The sequence below is a fragment of the Aptenodytes forsteri genome, unplaced genomic scaffold, assembly GCF_000699145.1.
Source record: "Aptenodytes forsteri isolate BGI_AS27 unplaced genomic scaffold, ASM69914v1 Scaffold471, whole genome shotgun sequence".
NCBI classification, from domain to species: domain Eukaryota; kingdom Metazoa; phylum Chordata; class Aves; order Sphenisciformes; family Spheniscidae; genus Aptenodytes; species Aptenodytes forsteri.
Genome location: NW_008795862.1, coordinates 121,047 through 141,074, shown reverse-complemented (window position 1 = coordinate 141,074; position 20,028 = coordinate 121,047). Strand labels below are relative to the sequence as shown.

The following is a 20,028-nucleotide window of genomic DNA, read 5'->3' as shown; positions in this document are numbered from 1 at the left end:
TTTAAATTCCTCCTCAGTTTCTACACCAGGCTGACATCAGTGTTTGACATTGCCTTCCGTTAAAAGGACTTGTGCAGAAGCCCCCGGTGTTGCAGCCCCTTAAGCACAGCAGACGACGTGCCAGTTTATTACCTTGCTGTTGCTCAGCTTTGAAAGCAGCAGGGTTTGAGTAACTCGGGTCACATCCTGGTTTGCCAGGATGTGTGGAATCTCCTGTCTGGTCTGTGCTGGCAGCACTAATTACAAATAATGCATTCTGTATGAGAGCTGGTGAAAAATATAGAAATGTTTCTAAAATGCAAACAACTGAGGGATTGTGGACGTGTACTTCCAGCTCTGGTAGATTTTTATGATTATTTAACACTTCAGAATGCTTTGCTGTTTACTCCCAAGCTTCACCTCTCTCTTTTTAGCTGTGCTCTCGGAGCAGGGGTAGCTGTGTGGATTAAGGGGTTGTCTGGGGGCCAGCTTGTGGCCAATTGCTAGTGACTTACCTAATTCTAGTCAAAATGATGAAAGACTCGGGTACTTACGCTTAGTGTCTAAATGCATTCTGTGGCCTTGAGCGACAATAAAAGCCTAGAGCTTTTACTCTTGAAAGTAATTCTTAGTCTGTAGAGTTGAGCTGTGTTTTTTGACCTTTCCTTTTCCTTAAGGTCAGCTGTATACATTCAAATTACTCCAGGTAGTACTTTATACTGTGATACAGCAACGGGTCATGGGTACCACCTTAGCTTGCTGTATTTTGCCTGTGTGCTCAGCAAGCAGTAAATAAGAACCAAGGTGTTGGATTTTGAATTTATCAGGTAGTTTTAGCTGCGCTGGTGACTTGTACATTGAATTTCAGCTTTTGAGTTTTATTTGTCCTTCTGTTGTTTCTCCTTTCAAGAAGAAACCGCTGGCCTGCCCTGTCACACACGTGCTTCCTTGGAAATACCCATCTTAATTGTTTAAAATAAATATTTAGAGTACTTAAACTGAATCTCTTGCTCCCCCAGTTCTTTTAGCCCACGGTTGGGATGTGCAGCAAGACAGCTTTCTGGCTTACTTCCAGTTTGGCTGCAGTTTTTCATGGGGCAAAGAGGTTGCTGCTAGTTGGTCATCAGACTTCCTTTCCCACTTTTAAAAAGTGCATCCTTGATCTTTGAGGCGCTGTGTGAATTAGCTTTTTCTTCCAGAAAGCAATTTATGAAACGACTTGGATATAGTGCCAAAAAATCCCATTGGGCAATAACATCGCTCCAAATCCTATATTAGTGTTGCCAGATTTATTTTTTTTTTATTGCGGTGGAGCAAATTTTTGAATAATCATTAAGATGTTTGCATAGAGTTTATTTTTAACCCACACAGCAGTGGTCTGTGTAAAACCGTGAGGAGTCAGAAGATCATAACTATTAAACATCTGTCTCTACATCAGTTTTGTAAGGCCTGATTATTGCCAGGCGATTTCTTGAAGCTGTGACGTGGTAATTTTATAGTCGGTGAGCTTTACATACAGTGACAAAAAGAGTAAAGATCCTGTGCTTTTAATTCTTGGGGGGGGGGGGGGGGGGGGGCTTTAAAAAAAAAAAATTAAAAAGGAATCCACCTGGACAGGACAGGGAAACAAACGGTTGTTTTGCACCGTTGTATTGCCAAGCAGGCTTCTCCCATGAACTTTAAGGTCTGGCTGTGTATTTCTGTGAAGTTTGGTTTTAAAAGGGTTATCACTGGGACTTTTGTTGTGCTATACAGGCATGGTGCTCTAAATTTCCTTCTTGATTTCTTACCTGTGCTTAGTGTTTTAAAAAAAAAAAAAAAAAAATTCCCTATTCAAACTCTTTGCTTTCTGTCTTTTCCTTTTGCTGGTGCCTGGATTCATATTATTCTGTTTACCTTCTAATTTATGCTTCGTGTAATTGTTCACTTTGCCAATTCTCTGGGTTACTGGTTCTACTAAATAAACTGTCCAGATAGTCAAGGCAGGGAGATTTGCAACCTTGAGAAAATAATAACAAAAAAGCCCAAACACCTAATCTGAAAAGAATGCTTAGGGCAAAAATTACTAGTGTAGTAAATTACTCCTGTCAGCAAAGTCTGGGCAAGAGTGTAGGCTGTACTCTTGCATGTGTGTATTTCCGTGTTTTTCTGCTCTCTTCCAAAGCACTACCATTTCCTAGCCATTATTCTTTTCCTATCTTCCCCTCCCTGCAACCATTCTAAATTACTCCCTCTAATCCACTGGCATTAATTGCACAATCCGAGATGAGGTAGGTGTGTCGCTGGCAACTATCTAAAGAAAACAGGCTCAATTGCATAGAGATCTCTTACTTTTGTAAGTGCCAAATGACGTCTAAGGACTGGTGTTACAACTGCAGTCGTGATAGAGGTAACATCCAGAAACTCAAGATGGCAGAAAAAATGATGAAATACTCTTTCAGTCTTATTTTGTAATCATATACCAGGGAATGTTCCCCACAGTATATTTCTTAACACTTGAAGCAAGCTTTACTGAAAAGGACCCAGTCGTGAATTCCGAGTATAGCTATATATTATGGTGCGGTTGGACAAAACTGTATTTAGAAAACTAAACCAATTACCTTTTCTTAAATAAATAAATAACATAGTTCTTTGCCTTCCAGTTTGCAGAAGCATGGACATTCGCAACAATCTGACCCGGCTGAACATGCTTGAGAACTGCACTGTGATTGAGGGCCACTTGCAAATATTGCTGATGTTTAAAACCAAGCCTGAAGATTTCCGCGAGCTCAGCTTTCCTAAACTGACTATGATTACAGACTACTTGCTGCTTTTTCGTGTGTACGGCCTGGAGAGTTTAAAGGGACTTTTCCCTAACCTCACTGTGATTCGAGGAACTCATCTGTTTTTTAACTACGCGCTAGTCATTTTTGAGATGGTTCACCTGAAAGAGATCGGCCTCTATAACCTGATGAACATTACTCGAGGTGCTGTGCGGATTGAGAAGAACAATGAACTATGTTACTTGTCCACGATCGACTGGTCAAGGATTTTGGATTCTGTAGAAGATAACTACATCGTGGCCAACAAGGATGACAAAGAAGAGTGTGGAGATGTGTGTCCGGGAACTGTGAAAGGGAAGAGCAACTGTCCGCCTACTGTGATAAATGGCATTTTCATTGAACGCTGCTGGACCCACGATCGCTGTCAGAGAGGTGAGTCTGCAGAGCGATGTACGTCAACTGTGCGTTTGCTATCAATTTTTAACCTGTCAGATCTATTGGAGGGCTAATAGGTACCTATTAATTGCTACCTTTAAGCACAGGTTCCTAAAAGCAAGGCTCAAAATTGATGTTAGACAGGTGAAGAGAGAACCTTTGGGATGGGGCTGGTTTAGCAGTTCTTTCACCTGTGTGAATAATGCATCCAAAAATGTTGTATTTGGTTTCTCTGGAAAGTTAGGGACTGCCTAGAGCTCGCAAGTTTAACGGACTGTGAGTGTAACTGGTATCTTGTATAATAGTTAGTGGTATTAGTATCTCTGTTGGGCCTTGGGTAGGAGATTAAAAGTCCAGATTGACTGAAAGGCTGCAGCAGGCGGAAACAGAACGGCAGGAAAAAGTCTTTATGGAATAAACCCGACTCCAGAAAGGTGCAATTACATCTTTACTGAAACCTTCCTGCCATAAAAAGGGTAAAATATGTGGATGAGCGAGCAACATTTGCAGAGAGTAAGAAGCTGGAAGCCAAGTCAGACCTGAAGGGAAAAGGAGGAGGAGGAGAGAGGACCTGGACGGGGGTTGCCTGCAGCAGGAGTCCTGGGGAGGGTGAAATAACTGGGCTCTGAGCCTGGGGTTTTGGTTCAGGGGAGAAGGTATGTTCAGAAAGTTAGCTGCTGTTGCAACCCCTGAACTCCGGTTCTTAAACTGTATTAGGGTTGCTTTTACTTTCATACAGATTTGTTTTTTCCAGGCTTGGAACTGACCTTAGGTTTAGTTTTAATTATATATTTACTTTGATTCATGTTAAATCTGTCTTGACGGGGCGCAAAGTGAATTGAGGTAAAACTGACACATTTAGAGTTGTCTGTCTTTCTGGAGGTAGTGCATCCAAATGAAGCAGTGTGTCCTAAGACGAAATTAGGAAACTTGCGGCCTGGAGAGAATTTCTTGCCAAGCTTTAAAAGGCAACTCTGAGTGCTAAGTGCCAAATTTGAGAAGGAATTCCTACCAGTATGCATAAACTAATGAAATTAATGTGGTTTCCCCTCTGCTACTCCTCACCCCAAAATCGTCTAGCTTCCTTTTAAAGAAAGTGGTTGTTTTTTGTCGCCAGAATAACAGGGTATAAGCAAGAAGATGCAACTGTGTATGTGTGTTCCTTTTTTAAAATGGAAAATATGGTTATAAAGCGTTTTAGTTTATAAACTCTTTTGGTATACAGTTATTACCAGAGCTGAAACCTGGTTTTTATGCGTTCATGTTTTACGTTTTCTGCTATTTCATAAGGTTAAAGATCTAACTGAAACTTTTTCTGTGGCTAGACCGTTCATAATGTCCCTCATTCCTGTGAATTTTCTGGGGCTGTGCTACAGCAGACTGGAATGTATGGTTTCTTTCCTTTATATGACTGCCTATTTCCATGAAACCTGTAGGAATGTGATATTTTACCATTGGGGCAGAAATCTCGGCTCCTGAGCCTCTCCTACAAATTCAGCTAAATTTGTTGGAGGATACCTGTGCAGTATCACACGCTATCTTAGCTTAGTTACCTAAGGAAGCCAAGCTAGTAAGTCCATCTGACTTGAATTTGAAATCGAAATTTGAATTTCAAAATGGTTTCAAAAGCAATTATGTACAGCTGGTCCCATCTGGTTTTCTGTGTTCCCTGTAGAAGATTTAGAGAAGCAGTGCTCCTACATATTTTGGCTGTAACTGGTGTGCATTTTCAAAACCACTTAATAAGCCACACTTATCTTTGTTTTGAATGCTAAGATTTGTACTTTTATTTATTGGTAACTGGTGTTCTCAACAAGCTGGTATCTGTATTATATTGTGCCTTGTGACACCTGCCTGTATGATTCTAAAGTTATTTTAACAGCTTGAGACTTTTTAGACTTTCTTGAGTAGCCTTTAGATTTTCAACACATGTGCACGCTAGTAACTATGCTAGAGATTAAGTGACATTTATTAGTGAACCTGTTGGTGGAATTGCTGTGTTCTCTGTTCTCGTGCCAGCCATAACGTATCCTTAGCATGTGTAATTGTTTTGTCAAGATTATTAAGAGCTTGTGTGAATTGTACTGTGGTTTTCCTTAGCCTGAAGAGCCTCATAGCAACTCCCAGTACCGAGGGTATTCATGTCATGAAATCTTTCCCTCTGCATTTTTGCAGCTTATCTGGGAATCTTCAGCAGCTAACGCTGTGCTGAAGCCTCCTGTCTCTCTGGTTTTAAGAGTATTCCCCTCTTTTATTTTTGCTCTTTGTCTTTTAGCCAATGCTGGAGTGAAATGCAGCAATTTCAGTATAACTTTATTGGGGGAGGTTTTGGTCTTGTGTGTTGTTTGTTTTAACGCAGGTCATTTGTATCCCTAGTTTGTTTTGTAAAACTTGGTGTAGAATCTCCTGTTTGCTATTTTTTGGTTTGCATCTCTGGATGGGAAGTTGTTGCTGTCTGAACGGAGAGCACTGCTGGATAGCACTGCTGCCCTGGGACTGTGGGTCAGGATATGTTGTTTGCTGTTTTGTCTACCGGGAAAAAAATCCTTAAAGAATATGTAAATATTGATTGGTTTGATGTTACAGGGTCTGTGTCAATTGACAGAGACAAGTCCCAAGCTGGCAAGCTTTTCCAGCCTGCTAAGCTTTGAGTCTTGCAGGAGAAAATTAGGAGCTGGGCAAGAAGTTTGAGAGAGCACATGTGGGAAGGCTGAAAGATGTGGCGGAAAGGTCTCGTGTGAGTGGGAAGGGAGATGGTAACGGTTGGGGTTGGCGTGGGGTCCCTGGGTGTCCCCCATCTCTTCCACACCGGTCCCTGACCTTCCTGTGCCTGCTTCCTGCGGTGGCTTCCTTCACGCTATCCCTGCCACGTCTCGTATTGATCATGCGTCTTTGGTAGTATTTCTTTATTTTAATCAGCACAGATATCCAAGTTAACTCCAAAACTAACTTTCGGTTATAGCGTATAATTATCTCTGAGGCACACATCCAAGTCTCTGAATCATCCTTGCAGCTTTAACTCCAGCCCAGAAATTTTTTCAGTTGGCGATAACATGTTGAAGACAACAAAGTAAAGGATCTTCTTACAGACGTTAGAGCTAAGGTTGTGGATGAAACCGGTTGGGAGGAACTGAAATGATTTGTGGGCAGCTGCGCTGTTTGAAAAAAACAGTTGCAATATTGGGGAATCTGTGTCTGAGTGCAAAGATGTGTAGGTGGATATACCATAGATTGAGATTGGTCAGGATGTGTTTCCTGAAAGTTTTCTTTTCTTTTTTCTAAATTACTTACGTTGGTGCGAAAAGCAAGTCGGTTCAATTAAGGCCAACTCATGTTATATTTTGGGTAGGAAGGGAGGGAAATATGTGTCTGTTTGGAATTTGGGTCTAGCCTTATGCTGTTTATGGCAGCCAAGTGCTGTTCCTGTTCTGGAGGTTTTGTACCTTTTCAGCCCACATTTTTATAAGGTTTTTTTTTTTACATACATACTTTTATTGCCGTAAAAACATAGTTCTTGGTTCAGTGCAGCATGTTCATGCAGAGCGCGTCTTTGCTGAAGAATGCAGACAACGAAAATGCTGGAAATGCCACGTCCTAGACCTCAGTCTAGATCTGCCAAACATGATTTTCATATTTTGCATTTTTTTTCCACATGTTTTTTTTTATGTAATAAAAATGCTATATGTCTGTCACTCCACTTGCGGAAGGAACAATTCTCTCTGAAATAGGATTTCCTGCCAATTCTCTTTGCAGTCAGTCTTCTCTGTCCCTACATAGTTTGAAGCAGTCTGATGGTTTTGACAGTCTCATTATAAAGGCGGGTTCAGCCTTTTACTTGCATATTGGGTCATCTGGAGGTGGAGTAAGGTAATAGGAAGGAAAAGCGGAATGGCAAAATAAAAATGAACAGGAAAATGATCGGCAATATCAGCCAGTCCCTTGGTGAATATTGGAGGGCCACATTCCTGGAATATCAGGATGAATGTCTGAAATACGGGCTTCGTTCCTTAGACGGTATGATGAAAGTCAACTTCTCCTGTTCATCCTGAATGAAACCTTTGTAGGAGTCTGTTATCTTCTTGATCTTGGGACTTCACACTACCAGGAAATTTGAGTTAAGAGTGTGGGCCATTTCAGGTTTGTAGATAGACTCTTTCTTCAAACTTATCTTGCTTTATGCGGTAAAACGGAAAGTTGTTTCTCTCCATTAGTGCGATCTAGAACTTGTTGTAAAATATTAACCTCATTAAAAGAAAATGGAAGGTATATGAAACCATTTGGGCCAATTGAAGAAGATGGTAAAACAGAGCTGATAGAAGGGACGACAGTCTGGAGTAATTGCCATGCAAAGGAGCTAAAGAAAAGTACCGTATGAAAATAATAATGTTTGTCCAGATTTTTTTATGATGTTGGGGAAGCAGGTCTGGAGACTAGGGATACAACAGAATCTGTCTTCAATTTTCCTGTGACTTATCCAGGGAAAATTCTGGGACAGGTAGGGGACTGTTAAGGAACTGAAGAGTAGCTTTAGTAGCTTGCTTTGTTTCCTAGTACAAGCAACACAACAAAGCACTCAGAAAAACATTGCTCAGCCTGAAATGTCTTTCAACTGCTGTGAAATAGAACCGAGTGCTTTTAAAGAGACCGGTGCCAGAAGAAATTCTGCAACTTTGAACATCTTCAAGGCAGGTTTGAATAACAAAGTTGAGGTGTGTGTGGGAAACGTTTTTGTGATGTTTACTTAGGTAGAAATATTACTTAGCAACAGCTTCCTGTAATTTTTATGTGCTGGGAATTTCTGTAACCATAAGCTTAGTTTTATTACCTTTGTATGGGAAAGGGGTCTCGAAGCACTGAACAGACTTAGCCAACCTCAAGGGCAAGATATTTTTAAAGCTTCAAACACAAAAGAAATTTTTCCAGTTGCTACCACATGGAGTGGAAGTGCTCCTTTTATTTGGAGATCTGATAAGAACTGCCTTTTTTTTTCCCCCCCTAGCTCTGACAAATGCCAGATGGAAGTTGACACCCGATAATCTCGCTGGGGCGTCTGTTCTGAACCTTGCCAAGCGCCAGCTTTATTGAGTGCATGTAGTGCTCGTGGTTGGGGCTATTGTGATGCTTGCAAACAGCTAGACATCCTAAACTAATTCACTTTAGCTTATTAAGAGTAGTTAAGAGATTTATGGTGCTTGGTGGTGTGATACAGCCCAGAATTGGGGGAGAAGGGGTGAAAACAATCACTCCATACAAACGGCTACTTAAGAGTATACTACTTACTTTAAAAACACCAAGCAAAACTTGGGGCTGTGAAGAAGCATCTAGTTAAGCTTTTCTCCACCGACCTGGGGTGACACGAGACTGTAGGATTTCGATACTTACAGTTTGAACTTGCTGAGAAATCCCCACGCGTGCAGCTCCCATGGTCTCACCACATTTATGTTTCTTCGGCTTCTTCACTGCTGCACCTTTACTTAAATGCAGGGGGCTTGAAGATTTTCTTCCCCCACCCCAATTCCTGACCAGCGCTTTAGACAGAAGCCACTGTCTGATCCGTTCCATCTTTAGAGCATTTGAACAAGAACTAATTCCTAGCTCATCTAACAGTTAATAAGCAGTAAATATAGAGAATTCTCCCCAAAGTTAAGATATCTTAATTTCTGTACTGAGGTCTTGTCAAGGCAAAGGGTTTTGATTAGTTAAAAAGGAGAATGAGGTATTTTGCTGCTGATGTGGTGAAAATTGGAAAAGTTTTCATCCTGTTTGGTCTGAGTTGCCATTTTAATTCTTTCATCCTTAGCCCCTTCCCCAAAACACGTTATTTAATTCAGTGTCAGGGCTGTTGAGGGGGCTGAGAGGAGTTTAACACTTCACATGCAGTGGTTCAGCACTAACATTACTGGAAGATGTTTTAAGATCTCTGTTCGATCTTCAGTGGTGACGTCGACTGCTTGTGATTTCCAAGGGTGGTGTGCCAAGGGTACTTCAGGTAGAATACTTATTTTTCCCCGCTTCAAGAACAGTTCCAGGTTACCTTGTTTGCTTAAACAAGAGAACCTGCACTACCCTTTGTTAGACAAAATATAGAAGACTAACTACGCTTGGCAGACACGTGTTGGAAAATCCTGTTGTCTGGGCATGGATGTAGAAGCAGGAAGTCACAGAATGTAAAAAAAATAAATAAAAATACTGAGCAACAGAGTTAACTTGTGTTAGTAACGCATGAATGGGAGAGCTGCAAATGGTTCACCTGGCGTGATGTGTTTGCTCGGGGAGGAGGAGACTTGTTTCATTCAGAGCAAATCCCGCTGAATGTTGCGGGTGCTTTGGTGCCCTAAGTGAAGATAAGGAACTGGCCAGTTGATATATCCTGTGTGTTTTCCTCCCTTCACCCCCCTTAATGAAGGCAGAACAACGATTCTCTATTTTAAATCTTAAAAATTTTAATTAATTGTAAAAGTATTCTAAATCAGATGCAGTTTTGATGCTCCTTCTCAGATTTAGGCAGACAGAGCAAAATAAATTTAAGGCATGTATGATGGTATAGCATTCTTTCATTTTGTGATGAAGGAACTGGGAATCCTTCTTGTAAAAGGCTTTGAAAGGATTGTGAACCAATTGTGTGAAACACAAAAAAGGTCAAAAAAACCCCAGGTGTGCCCAGTGCAAAGATTGTTTGTAGCTGAAAGGTTGAGGATTTCAGGACCTTTTGATTAATTACAGAGCTGGTGAATAACCAGCTGTGTCCTGGGGGAAGCAACACTAACCCTTCTCTCAGTTTGTAACAATGGCTGGTTAAAAGTTCAATGATCATGCTTCCCAATTATATCCTATAATTGTGTGCAAGTTCCTATTGGAGGGATGTGAATGAACTTGCTGGGATGTTTATGCTTCTTAATTAGGGCTGTTGGTTAGCTGGAAAAAAAAAAAAAAACCACGTTGGGTAGCGGGAAGTTGTGGGGGTTCTGGCTGGGATTGTCTGGCAGCGGGCTGAGCTGCTTGGTACGTGCCTGTAGTTATTTCAGTTGCTGCTTTGATCCAAAGTTTGCGGCTGGCATTGCGTAAGTGTACAGACCAGCGCGCTGCGGCGTGGTCACTGAAATACTGTAGATTACAACTGTGTGCGTTCATCATCTTTATCTAGATTTTTTTTTTAGATGAGGGTACTGGGCGGCACTGTGCTGGCTGGGCTGACATTGTTTGAGAGTCGTCAGTGGTGCTTTTATTTTGGCTTGTGACATTTAAAACAAACAGAGAATTAACTTTGGCTCTGTGTAGTGCTTAAATGTTGGCTAAGTGAGTATAATGTTTTCATTTGAGTCTGGCTTCCTTGTGAATCTGTATTTAAATGAACTGAAAAAACAGGGCAGGGCACTTGGTACCTGCTCATGTCCAAAAAGTTTTCTTCAAAATAGGGTCAGAATTGCTATCGAAGAGATGGACATGGGCAGGGCAAGAGGATGCTCTGTACAAGCAAGGAGCTTCTAGCTCAGTGCCCTCAGTATGAATTCTTTAATTTGAGAATGCGCTTTCTTATTTACCTGACCAGAGGCTGCCTCTCAAGCACCTTGAGAGGTTGTAGGCTCTGAGGAAGAAGATGTTTTGAAGGAAATCCCACAAAAGAGTTGGAGAGAAAGTCTGGTTAGAATAGCATTCAGCAGAATGCTGGGATTAATTTTCTTCTACATATTTTTAAAGAATTAGGGGTGTACGTGGTTTCACTGACATCACTTCAGCGCGCTCCAGAAAAATAAATGTGGCTTTACTCTTGTGTATCAGTTTAGAGGTGCCCTTTTTCAAGGATGTCAAGAAATACTGCTCTACTGTAATTGTAAATCAGGCAGTTTCAGCTTTTGCAGACATCAGCTCCCACACTGTAGTCGCTGAAGCACTGGCAGGTGTCGGACAGTTGATCTGTTAAGTATTATCACCCTTGTTCATATGCAAGCATAATGAGGGTGACAGGTATTTAGCAAGATTGGTCCGATGAAGATTGTAAAATTTGCAAGGTCTTTTTAGTTGGGGAAGGGGAATTTCATTAATCTGTTCATAGAACTCCTCCAATCTTTTGTTTTCTGTGCAATGTGAAGGCTTCTGGAGATGTACACATCTTATTGCTGGTCACTTGGGACTCCTACAGAATTGCTGCTGCTGCTGGTATGTGGCCACGCTGGAATTTCGGGGCCCTGACATGATGAGCTGAGCCTGAGCTCAAGTTACAGGGAAAGACTGATGTTTTTTAAGTCAATGCAGAGAGTTAAGGCAACTCAGGTAGCAAACTTGTCAGAGATCTGACCGCTGCAGACTGAGCAGCGGTAATGTCTAAGGTTGCTTTCTGGTTCTTTGTGCTCCTCTCAGTTCCCTTTAGCCTGACCCCTAAGCACGATTCCTCATTCGGTGCTTCTTAAAAAGTTGTCTGGGGCAGGGAGGGAGGATGTTGGTCTCAATTTGTTAATCAAAATAAAGCCTGCTGGACTGTAGGATTGTAAGCAAGGGAAGGTTTATAGGGCAGGGGAACAGGCATGGCTTGGCGTTGTGTAGCCATAATTTCCAACTCAATTTTTGGTATCTTCTCTGGTTTTGCAGCTGTGGGGGTTTAATTATATTAACAGCACACAGCGTTATTGCAATGTAAGGCTTTAATATCTGTGGGCAGGGGCAGCAGTCACAGGAGCCATGCGTACGGTGAGGGAGAGGTTGGGCGTTATGCAGTGTTTCAGAGATGCAGGAACAAATGAGCCTTTCCTGCCAAGAGGAAAGAGTTCGGTGCTGAGATGCAACGTTCCTGTGTGGCAAAACTGCAAGGCAGTTTGCATGATGTGACACGGGGTTGCCCATACGCTGGCTGATATTTTTTTCCTCTACTGATGCGAAGAGGGCCAAGTCCGATACTGTGTGTTCAAGGGAAGGATTATTTGGTGTCTGTGGGAAAGCTGCTGAACTTGACAGCTTTGCTTTCGATAATGAGTGAGATGCAGTTAGCTTCCGAGTTGTTTGTTCTGAAATATCTGAAAATAGTAACTGAGATTTTACTAAGCAACCTGCAGCAAAAAAATCAAGTCCCAGCTATTGCACTGAACTGAGCATCTGGCAATCTCTCATCCAGAAACTTCAGACATCCGATAAAACTGTCATATCGGCAACTTTTTATGACTGAGAAAGTACATAAAGAATGCTTGCACTTGAAGGTGGGCTTGAACCCTGCTGCGCTGTTAAAGACACGATTAGAAAATCTTAGGAATGATGCAGGAAGCTCTACCGGTGTATTGGGTTTCCTAGGAATAAGGCACGTGCAAGTCAGCAGACATCACGGGGTAACTAAGCATTTTTCTGTTACCATTTTAAACTTCGTTAGGCATCCGTGTTGCATAATGACTCTGCAGGGATTTTAATACTTCATGAGCAATATTCATTAAAATTTGAGTGTCGGACAAATATTTTTCTCGTCTTTTCTGCAAAGACAAACCAATTCTATGGGTAGTGAAAACACAGCAGCAATGATGTAATAAAACAAATAGGACTTGTTTTTTCTGGTCTTCAGTCTTTTCTGAATGTCATCTTTCTGAAGTAAGGCTGATCGCGCTGGATGTGTTTACACAGCTTCAGTTCGGGATGAATGAGTCCAAGAGTTCCCTTGTAAGTACCCCTCAAAAGCTCCCAAAAGCCAGAGAGGAAGTGGAGCTCCTCAGTGTGATGTCTGACTGTCTGAAAGTCTTGCCCAGTGGAACCTTAACACGGCTTAAAGGAATAAGGCTTTTGTTTTAAAACTGTATTTGAAAGGAAGCCTTTAAAGCTCAATAAACTGGTTCTCTGTTCCTTCAATTCTGTGGATTTTAGGCTCGGGGAATCTCTGCACGCTCTGTGTTTCTGGCAGAGCGGAGAGCGTAATGCGCAGCAGCAGTCTTACCTGGAGACTTAATAAAAAAGCAGTTATGTGGAAACTGGTGCTTTATCTGAAACAACTTCTCACCTCATCGTCAGGTTTCTACAATTATTAAATTAGCAGAAGAAATATGATGTGTAGATTACCATTTCCTTAGGCTTCTCTTCCACACTCCAATAACCTTATCTCTAGGGCCACTTAAATAATTTGTATAGCGTTTGGCTGCTCTTTCAGTGCTTAGGTACCAAGTTTCTAGTCCACAAAACTGGTCTGCAAGTCTATTAGAACTAGGTATCTGCATCAAGCGACAGTTTTTGTTCTGGGGAATATAAAATGTTCACTTTGAGCCTGTACAGTGTGTGAATTTAGTGGGTGTGATAAGAAAAGCGTCCTCGTGTTTTGCATGGCTCTGTTGGCAAAATGAGGAGTTGCTGCATGATGGTTCTTGTTGATCAGCACCGGGGAAGAGCGTGTTGTTTTTCCACATGCTCTAATCTGTGATAACAAAAAGAACTCCAGATTGTGTTTTTCAAACACGCTTTAGGTCTCTCGGTGCTCACATTTGCTGGTGACTATCCATTGCGGTAATACATCCATCCACCCAAAGCCTAATTTGAAGTGGCACGGTTTCAAATATGAGCCTTGCTTTGATACTGAAGGAGGCTGAGCAGGACTCAGCAATAAACTGTCGAAAGTTTCACTTCGTACGAAGTATTTTGCAGAGGATCGGGCGCTGGGTGTGGACTTTGATACCACCAATCTCTTCTTGGTGCTGCCGTCGGCCTCTTGGGTGGTTCTGTGCCCCCCTCTGTGCCGCGGTGCTTGTCTGTAACGTGGAGCTGATCAGAGCGACCTGCTGACGAGCTAGACTTCGCCATCTGCAGTTTATTGAATGCAGGAAGTGCTTCGAGGCAGAATTTACGATGGGTTTAGGCAAACAACTGTCAGAAATGTCTTAGGTAAAGTATTTGATCTGGCCTTGGACAGGTGGATGGACTGGGCAGCGTCTCGAAAACTCCTTCGGCTCCCTTCCAGTTGAAGGCTGCTTTCAAAAACAGCAGCTCTGCGCTGGGGTTTGAAACCTCCACGGTTTGCTTAAGAAAAAGACTCTTTGTCCCTGGGGAAACTGATACGGCTTCAGGTTTCTTGTAGAGGAGAGTCCCATCTCTTTTTCTGTCTAGATGAGGCTAGTTTGTGTAATTATTTTGCAGAGGACTCTATCATTTGTAAGATTATTTCCATAGGTGTCCCGTGTCCTGTCCCTCCGCGGTAATTACCCCATTTAGGGATCGGCAGGTGTCGGGGCTCAGGCTATGGTATCAATTAGACCAGCTCTGAATAGGCTTAATTGCTCTGAAATGGATAATGCTGATGGTAACTGGTGATTAGGCCGTATCTTGACTCTCGTGCTGATAAACATCCACGAAGCTGAAGCTTTTTAGCAATCGTGGCACACGCCTGCACGGTTTGTGTTATGTAAGCAGATCCTGTTTCTCTTGATGGCCGAGCGTAGTTTAACGGGTGGATAATGAGACTTTTGCTACTACTGTACTTCCTTATTATTAAACAAAGTGACTTTAGCGGCAGTCAGTTTTATTTTAAGAGCTTACCACGGCAGAGGCATGAAATAAAACAGAATTTTCACGATTCTGACAATTGGCAGTTGGAGCCATTAACTATTGTGGAAGAAAGACTGAGAATCTAAGCTCTCCCCTGAGTTTAATGTAACTTCAGAAGATTCGGTTGCCTCATTGCTGGCCTCTCCTTGTTGGGATGGCACAACTAGTTTGGGATTAAATTCCTTCAGATGACAACTTTCTCTTGCATAATTTACAAGGAGAAATAGATTCACAGCCGCTAAGGGTGGCTTGTGCAACAGAGTTAATGGTTTTTGTACTAATCTATAGCCATTTGTTTTTCCTTAGGGTTGTATTTTGTGGCTTTTGGTCATTTTTATCATTTCTTATTTGGCACTTTGATTAGAGAAGCAGAATGATGTGGCACAGCACACATCCTATAGATCAAAACTATAGGGATCAGTATGTTTGTAATGAGAAGCCTTTAAGCAGATATGTATCTGGATAGAGCTGAGTTGGATAGTTTGTGTGGGGCCACATATTATTATACATTGAATTACTTGAAAACGGGCCTTGCTGGTATTCTGGAGATGACAAGGGCAAGTAGTAAATAAAAATACATTTCATAGAGAGGTCTCAACTGCTTGGCTCTGGGACTGCAAGCAAACAGTATCTATTTCAGTACTGCTAAGTAAATTCTTATACCTAGAAATAAACTGTGGAGAGCATACTTACTGCTTTAGGGCAAAGAGAGAAGGGTCTATAAATTAGTGGGCGTGAGCTGATGAGGCCAAAATGACTAGAGTGGTTGAGAGAATATTATATGGGTGTATATAATCTATGCATTTGATACTAGTATGCCTAGTAATGAGATACTGCATACACTTCTCCTTTCCACAGTTCAAATATGATTTTGAAAAAAATTATTGTGGTTTCAGGGAAAGACATGACACCTATTAAATTACTGGAAGACGTGCTTTACAATATTTAGTTTTGGATATATCTATGTGGGAAATAAATCTGGTAACAGAAGGATGTACGCGTTAGCCCTTTGGTGAATCCTTTCGTGCGTTGCCTGCTCGCGTGGGGTATAACTGCTCTGTTTTGATTCCTGCCAGGTTGCCTGCTGCTAGCCTCAGGTTATGTTGGGGAGCAGGCAGCTGACGAGCAGCACTTCTTCCAAGGGCGCTGCCTGCTTAGGGAGGCTGCTCGAGACCCAGAGTCGCCTTCCCTCTGCTGCTGTCTCCGGTAGTCAGCCTCTCTTGGCACAGAGTGAAACCCTTTACCCTTGGAGTGGCTGCAGTGGGACAGAGACTGGCATTGTGATCAGATTCCCACCGCAGCCGTTCCATGTCTAGCATGGATTGGGGCAGCATGCTAAATGACCATGCACTAAAACAGTTTGTGCATCCTGGTAACTTAAGAAAAAAAATAAAAATCTGGTGGTAGAGCTAGTTAGCTTTGCTTCACGGGAAAATTCATCCTCTAAATATTTCTTTGCACAACTGGCCTTCAGGTGATACTTTACCTTTCTCTCTCCTCATCCTCTCTGGGAGGTGAGGTGGGAAGGGGGGATCTGGAACAAGTTATGTTCCTTCTTTCTCTCTGGCTTCTTTTCAGTATCTTCATCCACAAACACAAATTCACCTTCAGTATCTATGTTTACGATTCATGACTATGCCGTGAAATCTGTCCAGATTAAAATCTTAACCTCTGTCTGACATTTCTGTGTAGATCATTAGTTATCAGCTTAATCTCCTTGTGGTTAATCTTACACTTCCGCCCATTTCATTACCTTTCTCGGTTACGGACAGCTCCGCTTTCCTATTTGCTGTAAACCGTATGTCCTTTTTGGTGTAGATTTGCTCCTATTTTGTGTGTCCGGGTTGCATTTTACACATCTTTTCACATAACATATCTAAAATGCAATCTTCCTTATCCCCACATAGCTAAATGTGTCAACTTAGCTTTCATTCTTTCGTGCCTTGTTTACTACAACATCCTTCTCTGTGGCCTTGAGAAAAGCAATCTTATCCCTCTCTTATCTTCGCAGAAAGCAAAGGTTATACGTTTCGCCTCATGCTTTGACCATATCACTCCTCATTTTCAGGACAGGGTTTGTAGGTAAAAGTAATAGCTTACGTTAGACCTACGTTTGGAAAAATTAGATGGGACCTTGTTTTTAGACCATCACTGTACATTGAAGCACTTCTGCATATCTCCATTTGTCTCTGTTTCTCAGTATGGCAGGTACAAACTTCCGTACGTCTCTTTTATGGCTTGTCCTGAAGCAGCAGCATCTCTCGTTCAGCACTAAGCTGCTGACTTCTTATTCTGGTCAGTCCGTGCTGCCGATCACTCAGAAATGAATTGGCCTGATGAGAAGCTTGCCCCCAGCACTGCGCTGATACAGTCACCTGGCTTTAGAGGGGGGTGGTTCACGTCCTGCTGGTTCAAAGAGTGGAGATCAAAATACAGTATGGATAGAGACTTTACACGCAATTACACTTATTTTTAGGACATCCGTGGCTGCCTGGACCACTTCACCGTGATTCTCTTGGGTCTTCTGGGATCGCAATGTGAGTGAGCAGGTTTGACAGGAGTAGGTTAAAGTGAACAGGGATGTTTGCGAGGTGCTCTACGTCGGAAAGAGTAATATATAGTAAAATATTAACGTGGAGCTTTCATGAGGCTCCCAAGTGACGTGTCAACCGTTGAATGATAAAAACAAATCCTTAGGTTGTAATAAGGATTGAAATTTAACAAACCATAACAACAAAACAGCACCCTCATAGCTGTGAGTAAAACATTGAGCAAAGCTTTACAGAAAAATTCCCCAAATTAACTGTAAAGATTCTGGTCTTGGTCTAAATTACAAATCCTCTGTTCTGATGTACAGAATCAAGTACAATATGAGGTGGCTGATGTCCAAACTGCTTTAAAATTATCTACTCCTTACAAATCTCCGTGTTCACTAGAGGTTAGGTACACTGAACATTTCTGTCCCTTTTTATAGGGAGACAGATTTCACTTAGTGGCTCTTTAGCAAATTACCATCAAAAGGACTGAAGCTCGGACACTTCTGGCCTGCCAGTTCTCAGGTACCTGAGGGACAGGAGTGGGGTGTGGTGGCTTCTTAATCGTCTTCAATTATAAGCCATCGAAGAGACTGACAGTAGCAAGACCTTCGAATTAGTATTGATTTGCATGGGGGCATTATAGTTAGTGATAACTGGCTGGGGACTCCAGGTTTTGCCTGAAGACGTAGCGTCACTTTTGGGGCTTTCATATTAAAGAAAAACAAGCAAGCAAGCAGAGGTTGGTGGTTATTTCTGATCCCTTATGCTGCACTAAGCTCCCATGCAATTTTGAATACACGGTACAAGGAGCAGGCTTGATCTGCTTGCCAGAGAATGGCACAACAGCAGAGTTGTAGACACTAGGTAAAGTATTTACAACTTCTCGTTGCTCTCCTCGTATGCACTTTGTGACACTTGTTCCGCCTTTAACAGTGCTGCTGTGTTTTCAAATCGAACTCCGTGTTTTGATATTTTGAGCTCGATTGCCAACAGTTGAGCCAGATTTCTGCAAGTTGTTTTTACCTGCTTGGGGAGTCAGCTTGATTGAAAGGTACTAGGAGAATGAAAACAGACCTAGTCTTGAGTTGTAATTTTTTTTTTTTTTCCCAACTTTGTCCTCTAGCTCTCACCAGAGAGTTATTTTGCTCCGTAACTTCAGTTCATAAGGGACTTACTGCCATGGTGTAAACACCACGTGCACTGCTTAAAATGCATGAAAGGAAAATGTTTCTTTGATCTTTATTCTGTCTGGGCAATATTAGGTATACCCGAGTGGGAGGCATCCACTTCTCCGTGTAAATAGTTGGGGTGACAAAGGAGAGCAGGAGTGGAAACCTTCAAGGGAGAAAAACAGAAAGGTCTAGAAGATCTGTGGAATGAGAACCTGTCCTGAAAGTTTATTGAGAAAAGGTGAGGTGCTTTCACAGCTGAGGTTTGTAGCCCAAGAATATCCTGTCCCCGAAAATAAGAGATGATAGTTGGACTGTCTTACTAACTCCAGCCACGGAGCTGAGCCACTGAATCTGAAGTTACGCGGGGCTTTGTGCCCCTGGGCACAGGTACTGCGTTGTGTCCTTGGTGTGGTAGCTGGAGAAGCTCATTTGCAAAGTTTATAACCTCTTAAGAAGATAAAAAGCGAGTGACCAAAGGCATTGTGGATCCATTGCAGTTGATGACTTCCTCCAGGCTTCATCATAGAAAGATGACTTATATAGAAATATATTTTTGTATATTGTATAAATAAAAGTATGCATGTGTATACTTATGTATGCATATATGTATGAGTTCCTCTTAATAAGTTTTCTACATTCCTTGGCATAATTCACGTATGAGTAAATTTCTCTATTTCCAGAGAAAAACTCCACGGGTAGTTGTAGCACAGACGATAATAGATTACTCCACGGTCTACACAGCAGAAGGCTGGCATGGAAGAGTCTGTGTTTCTAGAGAGATCTCCCTTTATCCGCTCTTTTCCTCTATCAACAACAGAGCTCAACCTTTTCCCCCTATCTCCATTCAACAACTTCTTTCACAGACCTCCACATCCTCCATTATCGTGACTGGGCAAGGTGGCACACAACTCCAAACCCTTTTATCTCTTCTAAACTCACGTTTGCTGATCCTAACAGGTCCGCGCAACAGTACCAGCATCTGGTTGGTTTTAGCTGTGGCGGCTGTCCTGGGCTGGGAGGATGCCTTGCGGGAAGCAGCCGAATACACGGGGTTTGCAAATGGCACCGATCCAGTTTTGGAATATTTGAGACATTCCCCGTAGCTCCTAATGAGCACATAACTTGTGAAAGGGTTGGGAGGTGAAACACGTTTTTTCTTATCCTTGCTGATAGATGAGATAAGAATTGTAACATTGTCCTTGAGAAATGTCAATGGGAAGAGTTTCCTTTACGTTCTAGTAACGGCGTGTTGTCTTTGGAAGTCACTGTCTATGGGAAGGGAGGCACCTGCAGTTAATTTTATCCGTGTAAATACGGACCTCCTAACGTTCCCAACTCACAGTTCAGTGGGGTCGTGGCATTATGTACTGTAATATCTTACTTTATAAATAACGCTTTAATTTTAGTGCTGATTGTAAGACTTTGAATTTATTTGGCACTTGCTCCTTCCTGTGTTGGTGCTAAGAACTGAAATCCTCTGTGGGGATATCGGCATTTGAGTCGATGCGTTTTGGGAGGGTTGTTACTTGGACATCTTTGGCGTTGGGGAAAAGGGAGGGATGAATGTTGTTAGAGCAGTTGAGCACCGTGAATAAGTGACACGAAGTTTGCTTGAACGTATTGTGATATTTCCTGAATTTC

At 42.1% G+C, this 20,028-nt stretch overlaps 1 protein-coding gene across 1 annotated transcript in view; it reads left to right on the top strand.

Annotated features, from left to right (window-relative positions):
• The first annotated feature begins 302 nt into the window (after positions 1–302).
• The window catches only part of INSR (insulin receptor), a 48,723-nt gene continuing 28,997 nt past the window's right edge, over positions 303–20,028 (top strand). Inside the window, exons 1-2 of the mRNA XM_009284027.1 lie at positions 303–339; positions 2,622–3,173. Of these exons, the coding sequence (XP_009282302.1) occupies positions 2,633–3,173 (541 nt within the window). The 5' untranslated portion in view covers positions 303–339; positions 2,622–2,632. The remainder of the gene's footprint in view (positions 340–2,621; positions 3,174–20,028) is intronic.